The sequence below is a fragment of the Biomphalaria glabrata genome, chromosome 3 (assembly GCF_947242115.1).
Source record: "Biomphalaria glabrata chromosome 3, xgBioGlab47.1, whole genome shotgun sequence".
Classification (NCBI taxonomy): Eukaryota; Metazoa; Mollusca; class Gastropoda; family Planorbidae; genus Biomphalaria; species Biomphalaria glabrata.
The window spans coordinates 1,129,778-1,149,126 of record NC_074713.1 but is presented as its reverse complement, the minus strand read 5'-3'; the positions used below and the strand labels follow the sequence as shown (position 1 = coordinate 1,149,126).

Here is a 19,349-nt window from a genome sequence, read left to right as displayed (position 1 = left end):
TGTATGCGGACCTTCACGTGTCTAGAGCGGGAAAATGTAAATATTTTGTAAAATGTTTTACATGTTTCGGATGTTCCTTCAGAGTTGAAGATAATCTACTTCCTAGTCCAAACCTCCCGCAGGACGACGGGGGATGGGAGAGGGCAGGGTTTGAACCCTCGACCGTCGATAAATCCGAACGACAGTCCGGCGCTCAAACCGCACGAACAGGCAGCCATAGAACAAGCAAATGAACGCAAGAACTAAAGAACTATAAACTATTTCTGAACAAAGTTTTTACATTTGTTGTTGTTTTTTTGCAATGTAATCTTTTGGAAGGTAAATTTTTAAAAAATACGCTCTGTTAACTACTCCACGTTGGTTACCTTATATTGTTTGTTGACTTGGACATTCCATGTGCAAGCTGTTGATTAAACTAAAAGGGAGGCTACTATAAAATAAAAAATTTAGTGGGGGAAAAAAAACAAGAGAAGGGAGAAGACTCTCCTGTGACGACACCTCCATTTCTAGGAGGACAAAACTCCTCTACGACAGCGGTTCTCAACCTTTTATGCTCGGCGACCCCTTTTTACAACCCACCACTCTGCCGCGACCCCCCCACATCTCACACACACACACACAGCAATAGAAGAACAGACGAAAAACAATCCATTTTTTTTCGATGGTCTTTGGCGACCCCTGGGAAATCGTCAATCGACCCCCTAAGGGGGGGTCGCCACCCACATGTTGAGAACCCCTGCTCTACGATCTACCTGTGATGTAAACTCGCTGTAGTGGCACTCTGTCCACTCCGCCCATTAGGATTCCTCCCCCCCCCTCCATCTGTTGCTGTACTTACACAATACCCCCCCCCTCCATCCGTTGCTGTACTTACACAATACCCCCCACCCCCACACAGAAATGTACACAGCGTAGTGTTTGATGAGTTCCAAGTGTATATCCTGAGCTAGACTCTGGTGTTTCAAAGATACGGAGTCTATCATCTGGACCTAAGTTTGAACTCTGAACTATTCTATCAGCCTACAACACCAGTCGACCCGACAGCCCCAACCTGGTACTGATATACTTATTATAAGACCTCATCACGCAGCCCCCTCCTCCATAACACTCCCCAGGCTAGAATCTCCCCCACCCCTCTCCCCCATTACACTCCACAAGGCTAGAAATCAACTCCGCCTTCGGCAGAAAAACAAATTATAGGCGCAGCAGCAGTGTGACTCGGTACACGGTAGTTGCCAACTTGAAGGTCCTGTGAATTCCTCGAAGTATGACAATTTCATTCTTAGGCCACCTTACAACAGAACAGACGTAGAATCCAAAGATTTAAAAAAAAAAAGTAGTAAGGTCTTAACGTTCTTTTTACAAATCTTATATCAACTCTGTCTGTCACTCTGTCTGTCTGGTAAAAAGATTGTTAATGCTTTTTAAATGCTTTAAAAAACCTATTAGGCCTACGGTAAAATCCACCCAGATATCCCTATCTCTCCCCCACCCCCTCATTTTCCCAACTGGTCCAGATAAGTAATTGGATCATAGCGTCTTTTTTTTTTTTAAGTATTTTTTTGTATGGCTGCCTGGTTGGGAGATATGTGCTTAGGACAGTCGTTCCAGTGGTCCAGAGTTCTAACCCTGTCCACTGTCATCCTCTGCAGTTCTGCACGAGGTTAGAGCTAAGAATAATCTTCATTTCTTATCTTATCTTATAAAATTTGTACAAATACTCCTTCTTCCCTAGTGCTATAAGAGCATGGAATGGGTTGCCTGAGCTAGCCAGGAAAACCAAGGACTCAGCAGAATTCAAGTCATTGGTTAACATGCATGACTAAATGCATGACGCATAGGACGTAATCATCTTCTTTTTTGAAGTAAGGACTGTATTATATAATCTTCATTTCTAAAGGAACGCCCAAATTAATATAACCAACATCCATTTTGAACATATGTCGTCTGCTGGTGTCCAAATGGGAGCGAGTTTTAAACATTTGGTCTTTGTACTGAAAAGTCCCTGAGCAGCACAAGAAGAGAGGAGTCAATGGAAAGGAACACATGAAGCACAGAGTTCACTGAGGGAGATTGACTTCAACTTTTAATGTCCTCCTAAAGGGTTTTAAAGTATCCATGTGTTAATCTAGTAAAATCACTAAATTTAGGCCTTTAGTAAAATCACTAAATTTAGGCCTTTAGTAAAATCACTAAATTTAGGCCTTTAGTGAAATCACTAAATTTAGGCCTTTAGTAAAATCACTAAATTTAGGCCTTTAGTAAAATCACTAAATTTAGGCCTTTAGTAAAATCTCTAAATTTAGGCCTTTAGTAAAATCACTAAATTTAGGCCTTTAGTGAAATCACTAAATTTAGTTTTTTAGTAAAATCACTAAATTTAGGCCTTTAGTAAAATCACTAAATTTAGGCCTTTGGTAAAATCACTAAATTTAGGCCTTTAGTGAAATCACTAAATTTAGGCCTTTAGTAAAATCATTAAATTTAGGCCTTTAGTAAAATCACTAAATTTAGGCCTTTAGTAAAATCACTAAATTTAGAAAGCCTTCAGGAGAGAAGACTCAAAAGTAAAGTAGCAACTATACATAAAACACTGAACCATAATCTTCAAATACAAAAACTAAATCTAATAAAATACTCTGAAAGACACAAAGATAAAGGCACATTCCTCGTCCCATATGCTAGGACAAATTTGTTCAAATGCTCCTTCTTCCCTAGTGCTATTAGAGCATGGAATGGGTTGCCTGAGCTAGCCAGGAAAACCAGTGACTTGGCAGAATTTAAGTCATTGGTTAACATGCATGACTAACTGCATGACGCGTGGGACGTAATCATCATCTTTTTTTTTTTAAGTAACGTCTGTATTTTATAAAGAATTAGAGACACTTACGCTCTGTTAAGTCGTTGGTTTCCTGGCTGAATCAGGCAACCCTATCCATGCTCTAATGACACTATGATAAAAGGAGCATTTGTTACTTTGTAAATGAAATCGATTTTTTAAATAGTCAAGTAAGTTTGAGAACCACTGTGTAATCTCAAGCCCATTGATATTTAATGACGCAATAAATGTGGAATACAAGAGGGCGTACCGTTCAACGCTTCAAAACAAGGTCGATACCCAAACCCCATTGACCAATAGCAGTACACACAGCGTCACATGGAATGTCAGTGAGGACCCAAATACCTCCGCCAACTGTAGCCGAAGCTATCATAATTTAGATCGAGATCTAATTCATTCTATCTAGACTCGAGATCTCTGTTTATTTGACTCGAGTGCTGCGTAGCACTTTACTGGGCTCTCGTTGAGATACAGTAGATCCACAAGGTTTTTTAAAAGAGATTAGGTTGAACTATCTCACTTAGAACCCAGTCTAGCCTATTTAAAAAAATAACGTCATTTGTAGAGTTATGTGATTTCAGCTACCCCCCTCCCCCCTTTCTCCCCTCGTGTTTTTTTTTTCTCCATTTAAACACAAACGAGCGGTTGTACTAGTTCGCTGAAGCATGGTATATAGTGACATATCAACAAGCGCCTGTGCAAATGTAATAAATTCCCCTTAATACCGCCGAGTTACATAGTCCCTCCCCCACCCACCCCCCTCTTTTTTTTTTTCTCGTCGTGAAGGTTGGCGAAGCGGCATTCCTGCTTGAAAGCGTGTCACCTGTTTGACAAGTTTGGTGATGTGTTTTTTTTTTTTTCCTTCTTAGGTATTTGAACCTCTCGAGGTTTTAGAGTTAGGTTTGAAGTTGGGGCTTTAATGGAGAAGTAATTGAAACGAATAGTGATTCTATTTTTTGTTTTGTTTTCCTTCAAATCTACACGCAAGGCTAGCATTGTGTTCTTTCGTTTCATTTCCTTTGGATTATGTAATTTTAAATACCCGACGTGTGTTGATTCCTAGTTTCAAATTGGAGTAATGTTTCTTACATTCACAACTAGAGGATAACGAAGCAGTTGGATACTAATGCAGGGAATCGACGTTTGTTTGAAATGGCAAGGTGAAGGACGCAGCGTGTATCGATACTGACCCAATTGTTTTGTTTACGTTGTGGATAGAATGCAGGCGAGTGTGGTGCTGGGGACCTGGGTTCTTCTCCTGGGTCAGGTGATCCCTGTCTTTGGAGAGTGTGACCCCAGTCACGCCGTGGTGGCCGTGGCCAGTGTCCTGTCCACTTTGGGCTTCGTCATGATCGTCCTGGCCGTGGCCTACCTTGTAGTGAGGAGAAGACGAGCAGGTAAGATGCGTCCATCTTTTTTCGTAGCCTACTCACACACGCACCTGTAAAAGCGCTCACCTGTTTGTGTTAACTGAAACGCCTGCTTGGTGCTACGCGCCCCTGAGGTCGACCGCCTTATATGGCGCCGTCCTTACTCAAGTTATACTATGACAGAAAACTTAGTGTAAATATATTGTAGTATGTGTACCAGGTGTTAAACAGACCAACACAGGCCTCGCTGACATAGTTACACACAGCCTACACACATGACCTAGATTATCGATCCCTTACATACAATGGCATTACATCACTGGGGAATAGAAGTAGTGACAGAGCTATGACAAAACATTTAAGAAAATAAAGTCTACTAGTTTGACTACATACAATAGAACTGTCTATTGACCTTTTTTGTTTTCAATCTTACTCTATATAATACAGACGTTACTTCAAAAAAGATGATTACGTCCTACACATCATGCATCCAGTCATGCATTTTAACCAATGACTTAAATTCTGCCAAGTCACCGATTTTCCTGGCTGGCTCAGGCAACCCATTCCATGCTCTAATAGCACTAGGAAAGAAGGAGTATTTGTACAAATTTGTCCTAGCATATGGGACGAGGAATGTGCCTTAATCTTTGTGTATTTCTGAGTATTTTATTAGATTTTGTTTTTGTATTTGAAGATTATGGTTCAGTGTTTTATGTATAATTGCTACTTTACTTTTGAGTCTTCTGTCCGTAAGGCTTTCTAAATTTAGTGATTTTACTAAAGATATTACTCTAGTCAACTGTGAATATTCGTTAGTTATGAATCTCAGTACTCTATTTTGTGTCTGTTCCAGTTTCTTAATGTTTTCATAATTTGAGGGGTCCCAAACAGAAGACGAAAAGAGGTTATATTGTAAATTATCAACTAAAAAATGGTCTACTACGGGTTACCTGAATAATGAAAAGATTAATCAATGCACAAGTCTACCCATTTAATTTTGTATAGCCTTAGTTCCGGAAGTATGAACGCTAAGGCCCTCCACAAACTATACAAACTTAAACGTATGCTCGATATAAATATGAGTGAAAAGGAGTTGACCTTAAATGAACACGTGATCCCATGTGTCATTACTCAAGCATTAATTAAGTTCATTTTTTTAAAATTTAAGTCTTCAAAAGAGGGTACGGGCTTTCACAAAAATACTGCCCCCGGGGCCTTCACGTACTTAAATCTGACACTGCCTAGAATTTGTAAAGGAAACCGATACCCGAGCAAAAGATCTAGTCACTGAAATATAGAGCGTCTGGTCTAAGGATTGGTTACGACCTGAACAGCTCACACAAATACAATTGACTTCTTAGTGTCTTGACCTGTTAAGTAGATCTATTATGTTTTACTTAGCCAACAACTGGAATAGTTGAAGTTTCAATCTGAACATTGAAAATAAAATCAAGACATTCCTAAATGCTGCTTGTAAAATCACTCACAGACGTTACTTCAAAAAAAGAAGATGATTACGTCCTACGAGTCATGCATTTAGTCATGCATATTAATTAACCAATGACTTAAATTCTGCCAAGTCACTGGTTTTCCTGGCCGGCTCAGGCAACCCATTCCATGCTCTAATAGCACTAGAGAAGAAGGAGTATTTGTACAAATTTGTCCTAGCATATGGGACGAGGAATGTGCCTTTATCTTTGTGTCTTTCAGAGTATTTTATTAAATTCTGTTTTTGTATTTGAAGATTATCGTTTATAGGAAAAAAATATTCTTAAGAAAGCTATAAGGATATTAGACCAAATAAAAATTTTTAAGACAAGAGTTTAGCTATTCACCGCCACAGATACAAAACACTGCGCATAATAGCAAACAGACCTAAGTACTAAGTAATCTTTTGTTTCCTTGACAACAAAATTATTGAATTTAAAAAAAAAACAACTTTTTTTTCTTCTGATTTACTTATGAATATCATTTGACTTCTGCTAATCCTGAAGATTAAGTGGCGAAAACAATAAATCTGGCACAAAAGTCCTCCAAAGTGGCAAGACAAGAAATCTGGCACAAAAGTCCTCCAAAGTGGCAAGACAAGAAATCTGACACAAAAGTCTTCCAAAGAGCGAGCCTTCAACAGGCACAACCCTGATGCAGTCTCAAGTGCAGTGGTCTAGACAGGTCAGCAGGGTGGATCCAAGCATCCCAAACTCCTTTGCGCCCAGCAATGGATCTTAGCATTGGAATTTAGATGCTGCAGAAAGATCCTAGGTATCATTTACAAAGACCTCATCACAAATGAAGAGATTAGAGACAGGATAAAACAAGACTAGAAACAGAGAAAGCAATGTGAAGACAAGTTAAAAGAATGGACACGTCTGTCTTTGAAAGAAAATCTATCCAATGCAAAAGACAGCGGAATGGAGAACGAGAGTCAACAGATCTTGTGTGGTGTCCCAACGGTTCAACAGACTAAGGGATATGTGAAGGCGAAGAAGAGGAAAGAACTGGCGCGAAAAAACGCTAAAAACAACAAAGCAGCATTGGCAGACGATAAGCGCCCTAACACAGGTTCCATTAGCCACAGCCACAGGAAGAGGCTCATAATGCACATTCACCCACAGCTTCCTGGGTGGCAAAAGTCATCTTATCTTATCTTATATAATACAGACGTTACTTCAAAAAAGAAGATGATTACGTCCTACGCGTCATGCATTTAGTCATGCATATTAACCAATGACTTAAATTCGGCCAAGTCGCTGGTTTTCCTGGCTAGCTCAGGCAACCCAAAATCCATCTTCATCAAAATCTATGGGCGAAATGGTATTATCATTCACTTAATGAAGTATTGTTTACACCAGGCCTGTTCGATTACTTTATAAACGTTTGATATGGAATTTACTCATATTTTCAAAGCTTATTTCAACTCAGTCTGTCTGTCTATCTGTCTGTCTTTTTGAACACACGTTATTAGGCCTACTCTCACTTCTCATTCTTGGATCAAGTTGAAACCTTGCTAAACCTAATTATTTATTATCGATGACAACACATGAAGCAATAAAAAAAAAATCAAACAGTTTATTAAATAGTTGCAATTAATTAATTTTGTTCGATATCGAAAAGGGAAATAATTTTTACATTATTGAGATAACCCCTCTCTGATAAGCTTTTTTTTTTCAGTGGCGTAGCTAGGGCGGGGGAGGAGGGGGAATTTGAAAATTACCCGCGGACCCCCACTTGAGTGGGTTTTTTTTTTATTAAAAATTAAATATTAGGCAAAATGCAGGGGCTAAGTCAAGAGATCAAGCCCCCGGGGCCCCAAACGATGGAAAATTCATAGCTACGCCACTTTGTTTTAAATATTATGTTTGTTTATAATATGTTATGAAATCAAACGGGAAGACAAAATTTTCAAGCTCTTTGTTGTTTTGTGACTTGCAGTAACTCGCAGTTTAAAATTTGGTGACGTCAGAGACAAAGAAGGTCACGTGAACAGTGCATTCGTTAATGACGGCTATCATGATACAGGTCAGTGGAACGTGTTGTGTCGTCATAGATAGAATTAGAACATCTGATATCAAGTCAAAGTGTGTGAGAGATGTTGTGTGAGAGAGTGTGTAAATGAGTCTGTATGAAGCAAGTGTTTGGGTTAGTCTGTGTGTCCATTGTGGAGATCTGTTCGCTGAGTTACCATATTTGTCATGTATTTTTTTCTTGCCAATAATTATCGGCTCAAGGTAAGCCGCAATACGTAAAATGGGAGGGGTGTGTGGGGGGGGGGGAGGAAATAAATACTTTTTAAAACCTTTGCTCTTATTCTTAAGGTTAAAAAATGCCCTAAACGCCCCCCCCCCCCCGCCTTTTTTTTTTACTCGGGAGCCTGCTGGTTGTGACTCGTGTGGGTATCTTTTCGAACAGTCACGATAGTCCTAAGCTCAAACCCTGCTTGGACTTAGATGTGTTCATCTTCATTTCTGAAGAAACATCCAGATGTGTTCATCTTCATTTCTGAAGAAACATTCAGATGTGTTCATCTTCATTTCTGAAGAAACATCCAGATGTGTTCATCTTCATTTCTGAAGAAACATCCAGATGTGTTCATCTTCATTTCTGAAGAAACATTCAGATGTGTTCATCTTCATTTCTGAAGAAACATTCAGATGTGTTCATCTTCATTTCTGAAGAAACATCCAGATGTGTTCATCTTCATTTCTGAAGAAACATTCAGATGTGTTCATCTTCATTTCTGAAGAAACATTCAGATTTCATTTCTGAAGAAACATTCAGATGTGTTCATCTTTATTTCTGAAGAAACATTCAGATGTGTTCATCTTCATTTCTGAAGAAACATCCAGATGTGTTCATCTTCATTTCTGAAGAAACATCCAGATGTGTTCATCTTCATTTCTGAAGAAACATTCAGATGTGTTCATCTTCATTTCTGAAGAAACATCCAGATGTGTTCATCTTCATTTCTGAAGAAACATTCAGATGTGTTCATCTTCATTTCTGAAGAAACATCCAGATGTGTTCATTTTCATTTCTGAAGAAACATCCAGATGTGTTCGTCTTCATTTCTGAAGAAACATTCACATGTGTTCATCTTCATTTCCGAAGAAACATTCACATGTGTTCATCTTCATTTCCGAAGAAACATTCACATGTGTTCATCTTCATTTCCGAAGAAACATTCACATGTGTTCATCTTCATTTCTGAAGAAACATTCACATGTGTTCATCTTCATTTCCGAAGAAACATCCAAAATCCACGACAAACAAACAGTAGAACAAAGTAATCGATCCTACCAAATTCCGTTTGTGATGGTCGAGTAGCTAGACTGGGAATTTTGTATTTAGCGATTCTAGGTTTGTTTCTTTAGACCAACTCGCGTCCCGAGACATGACGTTAAACTGCGCTCCTCTTTCCTTAGCACTTTTGGAGCTCAAAAGTGCCCTACTTCTTTTCTATCATTGTGTCTGCCTCCTCTTTTCCTAAGTCTGCCTTCATTGATCATCACACTGTCTCCTTAACTTTAAATTCTCACTACGTCCTAGACCAGTCCGTTTGCCGTGGACTGCGACGGGTAAGGGGGGATAAAGAGATCCTGGTGTTTGAGTGGTGGCTATCTGAGGATAAACCACAACAACACAATACTTTGGCTCCAAGTTCCCCTAGACCTGAGACCCAGATGGCCCGCTCTGGGTCAACCGGCTGGTCATGCCGAGCTACCAGCATAGGTCGTCGACCTATGCTGGAGGGCGGTGGCTGGAGGGTCAATCAGGGAGCTGCTGTATTGGACACATGTCCGATGTAGCAGCTGACTGAGTATAGCACCTGTGTAGCCCTGACGGGCTCATTCTGGACATCCGAATGGCCCGTCCCCTTGTTGGACTCGATGGCGGGTGGGGAGCACAGGTGCCGAATTAACCAAAATATATATGGACAAAAAAACACACACAAAACTACTTGCCCCAGACCTATGTCTGGGCAAGAAACGCCGAATCGACGATAAAAAAGAGGAGGTCCCAAAAAGCTGTGCCACCTGGCCATCATTTCTGGTGGTTAGATGCACAGAGGAGGGAAAAAGCCTGACCAAGTTGAGCCCTTTTATTATCTATAAGGGACTCAAGTCAGTAGTGGGAGAGCCCAAGAGTGTGTCTAAGCTACACAAAACAATGGAACTACTTGTAGAAGTAGACAGCAAGACACACTCTGATGGGCTTTTAAGATGCAGAAGACTCTGTGATCTCCAAGTGGAAGTCATGCCACACAAGAGTCTGAACACCAGCAGAGGTGTAATCAGCTCTAGGGACCTACTGGAATGTTCCGAGAAGGAAATAGTGGAGGGCATTGAAGGAGTCACCCATGCCCGGCGAATTACCAGGCGCAGGGAGGGTGAGGAGGTCAAAACCGCCACTATTATCCTCACATTCGGAACTAGGACACCGCCAGAGTATGTGAAGGCAGGATACCTACGAGTTCCAGTGAGGCCCTACATACCTAACCCCATGAGGTGCTTCAAGTGCCAGGGTTATGGACACGGCGCGGCAGTCTGCAAGAGGAACACTGTGTGTGCCAGATGTGCTGGAGAGGGTCATGAGGACAAGGGCTGCACAGCCCAGTTCAAATGCCCAAACTGTCAAGCTGGCCACTCAGCCTACTCCAAGGACTGCCCTGTGTGGAAACAGGAGGTTGCCGTGCAGGAGTACAAGGCAAGAAACGGATGTACCTTTAGCCAGGCGAAATCGGCTGTACTGGCCCTACCCAAGGGCCAATTCGGCTTGACAAAGACCTACGCCCAGGCTGTTGCTAAGAAAGGAAGATCCATAGCCACACAGACGGACACATTGACCCCACCACCCCCTCCTCCTCCCCCAACTCAGAAGAAAACACCGCCAAAGAACACACCTCTGAAGAAACAAGAAAGCCCTGTTGTCATGCTAAAGAACAGGTTCTCTGTGCTCGCTGATGAGAGCATGGAGACTGAGCAGCATGTCAAAACCAATACTCCGGGAGAACCCGGAGACATCATGTCTGACACAGGTTCTCCTCAGAGAACCCAGCCAGACACCCCAACCTCTACCGAGTTAGAGGTTGACCAACTCCCTAAGGGGAGAAATCAAAGCGGAGAGGATGCCCGAGGTGAGAGAGGAGGAAATAACTTCCGCTCTAACCAGAGGGATCTCCCCTCTCCAGAGAGAAAGACTTCCCCCAAAAGGGGGTTGTCCTCCTCTCCATCCAAACCCAAGAATAAAAATACCAAGGTCACTGGAATAAAGGGAAACCCCTCCGGGGGCCTCCCAAGGCCAAATAGCTCCAAGTAGGTCATCTAGAATAAGCCATGGATTCCAGAATTGTACAGTGGAATTGTAGAGGCCTCAAGGCCAATTACGAGGAAATGCAGCTACTGATGGACTCTGAGACTCCTGTAGCTGTCTGCTTACAGGAAACATTTCTGAAAGATTGCATCAGCTTCCGAAGCTACCGTGCTTACACCAAGAATGTTGAGGATGCAGAGAGAGCATCAGGTGGAGTCTGTATCCTTGTGAAGGATAGCATCCCCCATGAGAGGGTAGAACTACAGACCACACTACAGGCCGTAGCATCTAGGATAACCCTTCACAAGGTTATCACTTGCTGCAGCCTGTATCTACCACCAGGCGCTCCATTAAACCGAACAGACATGGAGGACCTATTGAAACAACTCCCCCGGCCTTATTTAATCCTTGGGGATTTCAATGCCCATAACACCATGTGGGGATCCAACAATACCGACACAAGAGGTCGTATGCTGGAGGATATCTTCCTCCAACATGATTTATGCATACTTAATGATGCATCACCGACCTACTTGCACCCAGGAACTGGATCATTCACATGCATTGACCTCACCGTATGCGTCCCCGGACTTCTGGACGATTTTAAATGGTCAGTTAGCAATGATCTACGGGGAAGTGATCACTTCCCAATCATCATTACTAACAATCTCCCTTCATTGGGACGACCTCAGCGGTGGAAACTGAATAAGGCCGATTGGGAACAATTCCAAAAAAGATGCTCTGAGGATATCACAGAAAATATCCTCCATGAACAGAACCCAGCTGATACCTTTGCTAGCAAGCTACTAAGTATAGCCAGGAAAGTTGTACCCCTAACCTCTGCAAATCCAAAACGGCCTAGCAAACCATGGTTTGATACAGCTTGCAAAAGTGCTATTGGTGATAGGAAAAAACGACTGGCTGCATTTATAAAGAAACCTTCCCAGGAAAACCTAAAGCTATTCAGGATAGCTAGAGCAAAGGCTAGACAAACCATACGGTCAGCCAAAAGGAATTCCTGGAGAAGTTTTGTCGGCAGTCTGGATGCCAAAACTTCTGCTAGAGCGGTTTGGAAGGCAGTAAGGCGAATCAAAGGGAAAGAATCAAATGCAATAGGGCATTTGAAAAATCAAGGACGAACTGTCACGTCCCCCAGAGAAATAGCTGACTGCCTTGCATCCTCAATAGCAGAAAAATCATCCACTGCACACTACACGCCAGAGTTCCAAAAAGTCAAAACCAGGGAGGAAAGACACCCCATTGATTTCAGGTCAGAGAACAATGAAGACTACAACAAACCGTTCTCGCTTGAAGAACTGAGGGAATCGCTGGACAAGTCACATGACACAGCGCCTGGAGAAGACGAAATCCATTACCAGTTCCTCAAGCACCTTCCCGAACCCTCATTGGCAGTCCTGCTAGGGGTCTATAACTGTGTGTGGCAAACAGGCGCTTTCCCAAACAGCTGGAGGAAAGCCACAGTTATACCGATACCTAAACCGGGAAGAGACGGCTCTGACCCAGCTAACTATCGACCAATAGCACTAACAAGCTGCATCTGCAAAACCATGGAAAGAATGATTAACAGTAGGCTGGTCTGGTACCTGGAAAGGAATAAAGTGATCTCAAACTACCAGTGCGGATTCCGGCAGGGGCGGACAACAACTGACCACCTGGTAAGGCTGGAAGCTTATATTAGAAATGCATTACTCAGAAGAGAACATCTAGTAGCTGTATTCTTCGATATAGAAAAGGCCTATGACACAACCTGGAAACATGGCATTCTACGTGACCTGGCGCTTATGGGGCTTAAGGGACACCTCCCCCGTTTTGTGGAGGAATTCCTGAAAGATCGAAAATTTCAGGTTCGAGTGGGCAACTCCGCTTCTGACACTCATGACCAGGAAATGGGTGTACCCCAGGGCAGCATTCTGTCAGTCACCCTGTTCAACATTAAAATAAATAGCATCATAAATGCGCTGTCCCCTGGCATAGAGTGCTCTTTGTATGTTGATGACTTTGTCATTCTTACTTATGGGAAAAACATGAACACCTTAGAAAGGAAATTACAGTTATGTTTAAACAAAATTCAGGGTTGGGCAAACTATAATGGTTTCAAATTCTCAGACTCCAAAACAGTTAGTATGCATTTTTGTAATCTAAGGGGACTCCACCCAGACCCTGAACTATTTATACACAAAAAGAAGATCCCTGTCGTGAAAACTACAAAATTTTTAGGCCTCACCTTAGATTCCAAATTTAATTTTCTCCCCCACATTAAGGAACTTAAGAAGAAATGCCAAAAGTCATTAAACATACTAAGAGTACTCAGCCATACGGACTGGGGAGCTGACAGAGATACCTTGCTGCTGCTCTATCGGAGTCTAATTCGATCCAAGCTAGACTACGGATCCATAATATATGGAGCAGCAAGGAAGTCGTACCTAAAAATACTGGAACCAATACAAAATGCTGCCCTGCGTCTCTGTCTCGGCGCGTTTCGTACATCACCTATCCCAAGTCTCCATGTGGAGGCTGGAGAACTCCCCATGGATATAAGAATGAAAAAGCTTGCAATGCAGTATATAGTCAAGCTAAAATCCAACCCCACGAACCCTGCTTTTGACTCCATATTTAACCCCACAGAGGTAGAATTATACAAACGAAGGCCTAACGTCATACAGCCGCTGGGCCTTCGAATGAGAGAACCCATCCAAAATTTAACCCCACCCATTGACCAAATCTCTAAAATAGAAACCCCTCAGAATCCTCCTTGGCTAATGAATAAACCCAAATTAAATTTATCCCTCCTTAATTTCAAAAAAGAAAATACAGACCCAAGCATACTACAAGTCCACTTTAGGGAACTGCAGGAGAGCTACGGAGATTGTGGCACCATCTACACAGACGGATCCAAAATGGAGGGAAAGGTCGCGTGTGCCTGCTCCTTTCGGAACAAAACAATCTCCCGTAGACTCCCCGATGGCTGCTCCATCTTTACGGCCGAATTGCACGCAATATTGCTTGCACTTATGGCCGTAAAAGCATCAGAAAGGAGGAAATTTATAATCTGCTCCGACTCCAAATCTGCATTGCAAGCTTTGGGGCGGATGAAGACTGACATCCCATTGGTACATAAGAGCCTGAAGCTGTTGGACCTAATAACAGCCGACCGTAGGGATGTCACCTTCATCTGGGTCCCCTCCCATGTTGGCATTGAGGGAAACGAAGCCGCAGACAGAGAAGCAAAGAGAGCCCTAAATCATGCGGTGTCAGGAACCCAAATCCCCTACTCGGACCTGAGACAAAGTATTGCCTCTGCCACCTATCGAGAGTGGCAGAACCGATGGGAGGCTGAGACTCACAGTAAACTCAGGCAGATTGTGGCGGATGTCAGGTGGCGGCCCACATCTAAGGGTCTGACAAGGCGTGGTAGCACAACCATGTCCAGACTTAGGATTGGCCACACCTACATCACGCACTCTTTTGTACTGAAGAGAGAGGAGCCCCCACTTTGCGAGTACTGTGACTCTCGCCTCACCGTGGAACATATCCTCGTTGATTGCCCCAGATACCAGGATGTCAGGGCGAAATATTTTAGAGCCACTAATCTAAAAACACTATTTAATAATGTCGACCCTGGGAAGGTACTGGGCTTTATTCGGGAAGTGGGGCTATCTACGAAGATCTGATTTCTGAATTTGTGAACATGCACTATTTACATTAGATTTTTACCAAATATTTAAATTTTTACTACCTTTACTATTTTAACTGTGAATAGACCTTGATTTTAATTATATGACTGTATAGAATCTGGCCCTTGTTGTTTAGAGAGAGAGTGGTCCTTGAGGGACTGCAGGCACGACATGGCCTAAATTGTGCCGATGTGCCTCAAATCAACAAATCAAATCAAATCAATTTAGACCAACTCCAATAAGTTGGCAAAATAAATATGATTGGTCTTAATGATGGCCACATAACACCATCAACGTTGGCCACAGAAACAGTTGGCACCATAAATAGCTTGGTACTTAAGCTGTTGGCCTCATAAACAGTTGGCCAGTTAAACTGTTGGCGACAGGGCTGGCCTTTTGCCTAAGGCCGATTTGACTGATTGCTCCAATAGTGCATCGTGCCTGGCAAGGGCCACGTACTTTTGTAATGGCCATAGACATACATAAATATAGACTGGCCGATAAAAGAGTTTTATGAAACGAAAATTTGTGACTTGCAATTTTGTGTACTTTGTTATACAGCATTTATGAGCAGTATAGTTTTGTTTAATATCTAATACTGAAGATCATGCAACTTTTCAGAATTCGGAATTCCGACAACAATAGATATACACATGTTTTCAAGTTACATGAAGTTATTTCCCTTTTTCTAGTCTATATTTATGTATGTCTATGGTTATGGCACGATTAGGAATTAATTATTTGTTTCGGGAATAGGAGGGGGAAGTTTTTACTTAGTGACGATGACGTGATAGTTTTTTAAAAAGTAAGAACGGAATTGGGAGTCGACACAAACAAGACGCTTTCTTAACAACGTAGAAATAAGAAGCATTTTATAACCGGCTAGAAGTAGGTGACATTCGACGGTTCCCTTCATGATTATTAAACGTGTCCAGAGTCGACTACCTCTATTGATTGTTCGGCCTTTCGCCGGTGTTATCTGTTCCTGCCCAGTTCTTTCAGTGTTACCTCCATTTGGGTTTGTTTTCATCCGACACCGCGGAAGCGCTTAACCCTTTACATTAAGCCCATCACTATTAGTCATGGCTCTTGTCATAGGCTTTTAAAGATGTGGGACTTGAAGGGTTAACATATTTTGTATTAGGCTATTTAGTGTAGGCCTATCGTACGAGTTACGTAACTATAATTTGCCCACTGGCGCCTATTGCGTTTGAGTTACTTCTCATGCGTGTTGTATAATACATGTTCGTATAATGAGCTAATTAGTTGTTAATGTAAAAAAAAATTAGAGGGGCCTCGCAAGCATCCATTAAATTGGGCCCCGCAATTCGTAAGGCCGGCCCTGGTTAACTATTTAAACTGTTTTCTCTCCCTCTTCTTAAACAGTTGGCCACATAAACATTTGTCATAGAAACAAGTGGCCACATAAACAGTTGTCATAGAAACAGTTGGCTATTAACAGTTGTCATAGAAACAAGTGGCCACATAAACAGTTGATAACTTGAACACTTGACCTCGTAAACAGTTGGCCACATAAACAGTTGATAACTTGAACTCGTAAACAGTTGGTCACAGAAACAGTTGGACACTTAAACAGTTGTCATAGAAACAGTTGGCCACATAAACAGTTGTCACAGAAACCAGTGGCCACATAAACAGTTGATAACTTGAACACTTGACCTCGTAAACAGTTGGCCACATAAACAGTTGATAACTTGAACTCGTAAACAGTTGGTCACAGAAACAGTTGGACACTTAAACAGTTGTCATAGAAACAGTTGGCTATTAACAGTTGTCATAGAAACAAGTGGCCACATAAACAGTTGATAACTTGAACACTTGACCTCGTAAACAGTTGGCCACATAAACAGTTGATAACTTGAACTCGTAAACAGTTGGTCACAGAAACAGTTGGACACTTAAACAGTTGTCATAGAAACAGTTGGCCACATAAACAGTTGTCACAGAAACAAGTGGCCACATAAACAGTTGATAACTTGAACACTTGACCTCGTAAACAGTTGGCCACATAAACAGTTGATAACTTGAACTCGTAAACAGTTGGTCACAGAAACAGTTGGACACTTAAACAGTTGTCATAGAAACAGTTGGCCACATAAACAGTTGTCACAGAAACCAGTTGCCACATAAACAGTTGATAACTTGAACACTTGACCTCGTAAACAGTTGGCCACATAAACAGTTGATAACTTGAACTCGTAAACAGTTGGTCACAGAAACAGTTGGACACTTAAACAGTTAGCTACTTAAACAGTTGGCCTTTAAAATTGGCCACATAAACAGTTGATAACTTGAACTCGTAAACAGTTGGACACTTAAACAGTTGGCCACATAAACAGTTGGCCACATAAACAGTTGTCACAGAAACAAGTGGCCACATAACAGTTGATAACTTGAACACTTGACCTCGTAAACAGTTGGCCACATAAACAGTTGATAACTTGAACTCGTAAACAGTTGGTCACAGAAACAGTTGGACACTTAAACAGTTGTCATAGAAACAGCTGGCCACATAAACAGTTGTCACAGAAACAAGTGGCCACATAAACAGTTGATAACTTGAACACTTGACCTCGTAAACAGTTGGCCACATAAACACTTGATAACTTGAACACTTGTCCTCGTAAACAGTTGGCCACATAAACAGTTGATAACTTGAACTCGTAAACAGTTGGTCACAGAAACAGTTGGACACTTAAACAGTTGTCATAGAAACAGTTGGCTTCATAAACAGTTGTCACAGAAACAAGTGGCCACATAAACAGTTGATAACTTGAACACTTGACCTCGTAAACAGTTGGCCACATAAACAGTTGATAACTTGAACTCGTAAACAGTTGGTCACAGAAACAGTTGGACACTTAAACAGTTAGCTACTTAAACAGTTGGCCTTTAAAATTGGCCACATAAACAGTTGATAACTTGAACTCGTAAACAGTTGGTCACAGAAACAGTTGGACACTTAAACAGTTGTCATAGAAACAGTTGGCCACATAAACAGTTGTCACAGAAACAGTTGATAACTTGAACACTTGACCTCGTAAACAGTTGGTCACAGAAACAGTTGGACACTTAAACAGTTGGCCTTTGAAACTGTTTCCCTCCCTCCTCTTAAACTGTTGGCCACATAAACAGTTGTCATGGAAACAACTGGCCACACTTACAGTTGAGCTTAACATCGTAGGCCTTAAGTCCCTTGCTTGGTCATTTACTCAGTACTACGCGACCAATGACCAGTAGCGGTCTTAGGGGGTGGCAAGTGGGTTAACCGCCCCAGGCCCCGCGCCTAAGGGGGGCCCCGCGATATGAGATTCCCTTGTCAACGTCAGGTGCAACCCCCCCCAGTTCTCATAAACTAGGACTTGTTGCTCAATGTTTTCTGGCATCTACATGATACCAATGGACCTCATTCACCAATCGTAAACAAACAAACATTTAGTCACATGATCTTATTGATAAAACAACGGGAAAAAACTGTCACGTGACAACCATCATGAATTAAACATGAGATCGTAAACTATATAGAAGAGATAGAGCACCACGTGACTAAAGGTTGTTTGTTTACGATTGGTAAATGAGGTCCATTACATGTAAGCTCTTTAATGACATTTTTGGTTTCGCAATATCGTTCAGTTTCGGTAAAGACAGCATCTTACGACCTGTACAGTTTGAGTTTACGTAGTTTAAGAGCCAATAGTACAGTTCTTACGAACAATATGTTTTGTAACAAAAATAAGACCTTCAGCGTTAGAGGCGGACGATCCTGTTAGCGTGACGTGGCACCATAGCCTATATATATAGTCTTCCCTTACGGCTCAGGGCCCTGCATATGACATTTGCCCAGGGCCTCGCGGACTGCTAAGGCCGCCTCTGCTGACTATTGTCAATGAGGTAGTTCCGGATCTCTTCTCAGTCACGTGGGTGTGTTGTTTACATTAATGACCTCATTGATTTCATTGTAATTTAAACATGAAAGTATTCTAGATCTAGACATCTTTAAGTAATAAAAAGTATGTTACAATAATTCACTTATTTTTATGATTATTTAGTAGGTCTACTAGATCTAGGCTAGCACTAAATCTAGATCTACATCTTATCATAGGAAGATATTGCCATTATTGCCATGTATAAGACCACAGTCACGTGACTTTTTATAAAGTAGGTCAGAGATTCGGAACTACCTCATTGGCCGTGTCTATCGTGTTAAGGTTGACAGCAAAGTTTGTTGACATTGTAGACAAAACAATGTCATTCCATTTACATTCTAAGTCATTCCTGTACTAAGTCAATCCTCACCTAAGTCATTGCGCCTCTACCAACTCATCTCCTCTCAAACTATCACTGTATTCCTCCCGACGCGTGCCGCGCTTTCAATCCCAAGTACCAACAACACGAATTGTGGGATCGCTACTGAATCCGCGATCACTAAAGCAAACAAGGCAACACACACTCTTGACACTCAAAGGAAAACACACTCATTCGCTCACAAAACCACACATCGTCTGGTTCACTTTTGCTACACAGTGTATCGCAGCCAAATACCTTCATTGCCCTTTAACAAAGAAAACAAAAGGCCAATGTGGCAGATGAACTTGTCCACATTTTTGACCTCAA

The 19,349-nt window shown here is 41.8% G+C and overlaps 1 protein-coding gene across 1 annotated transcript in view; it reads left to right on the top strand.

The window, feature by feature from the left end:
• Positions 1-3,667: 3,667 nt before the first annotated feature.
• LOC106069271 (uncharacterized) overlaps positions 3,668-19,349 on the top strand; it is a 41,044-nt gene continuing 25,362 nt past the window's right edge. The window contains exons 1-2 of the mRNA XM_056022825.1: positions 3,668-4,236; positions 7,642-7,728. Coding sequence (XP_055878800.1) covers positions 4,059-4,236; positions 7,642-7,728 — 265 coding nt within the window. The 5' untranslated portion in view covers positions 3,668-4,058. The remainder of the gene's footprint in view (positions 4,237-7,641; positions 7,729-19,349) is intronic.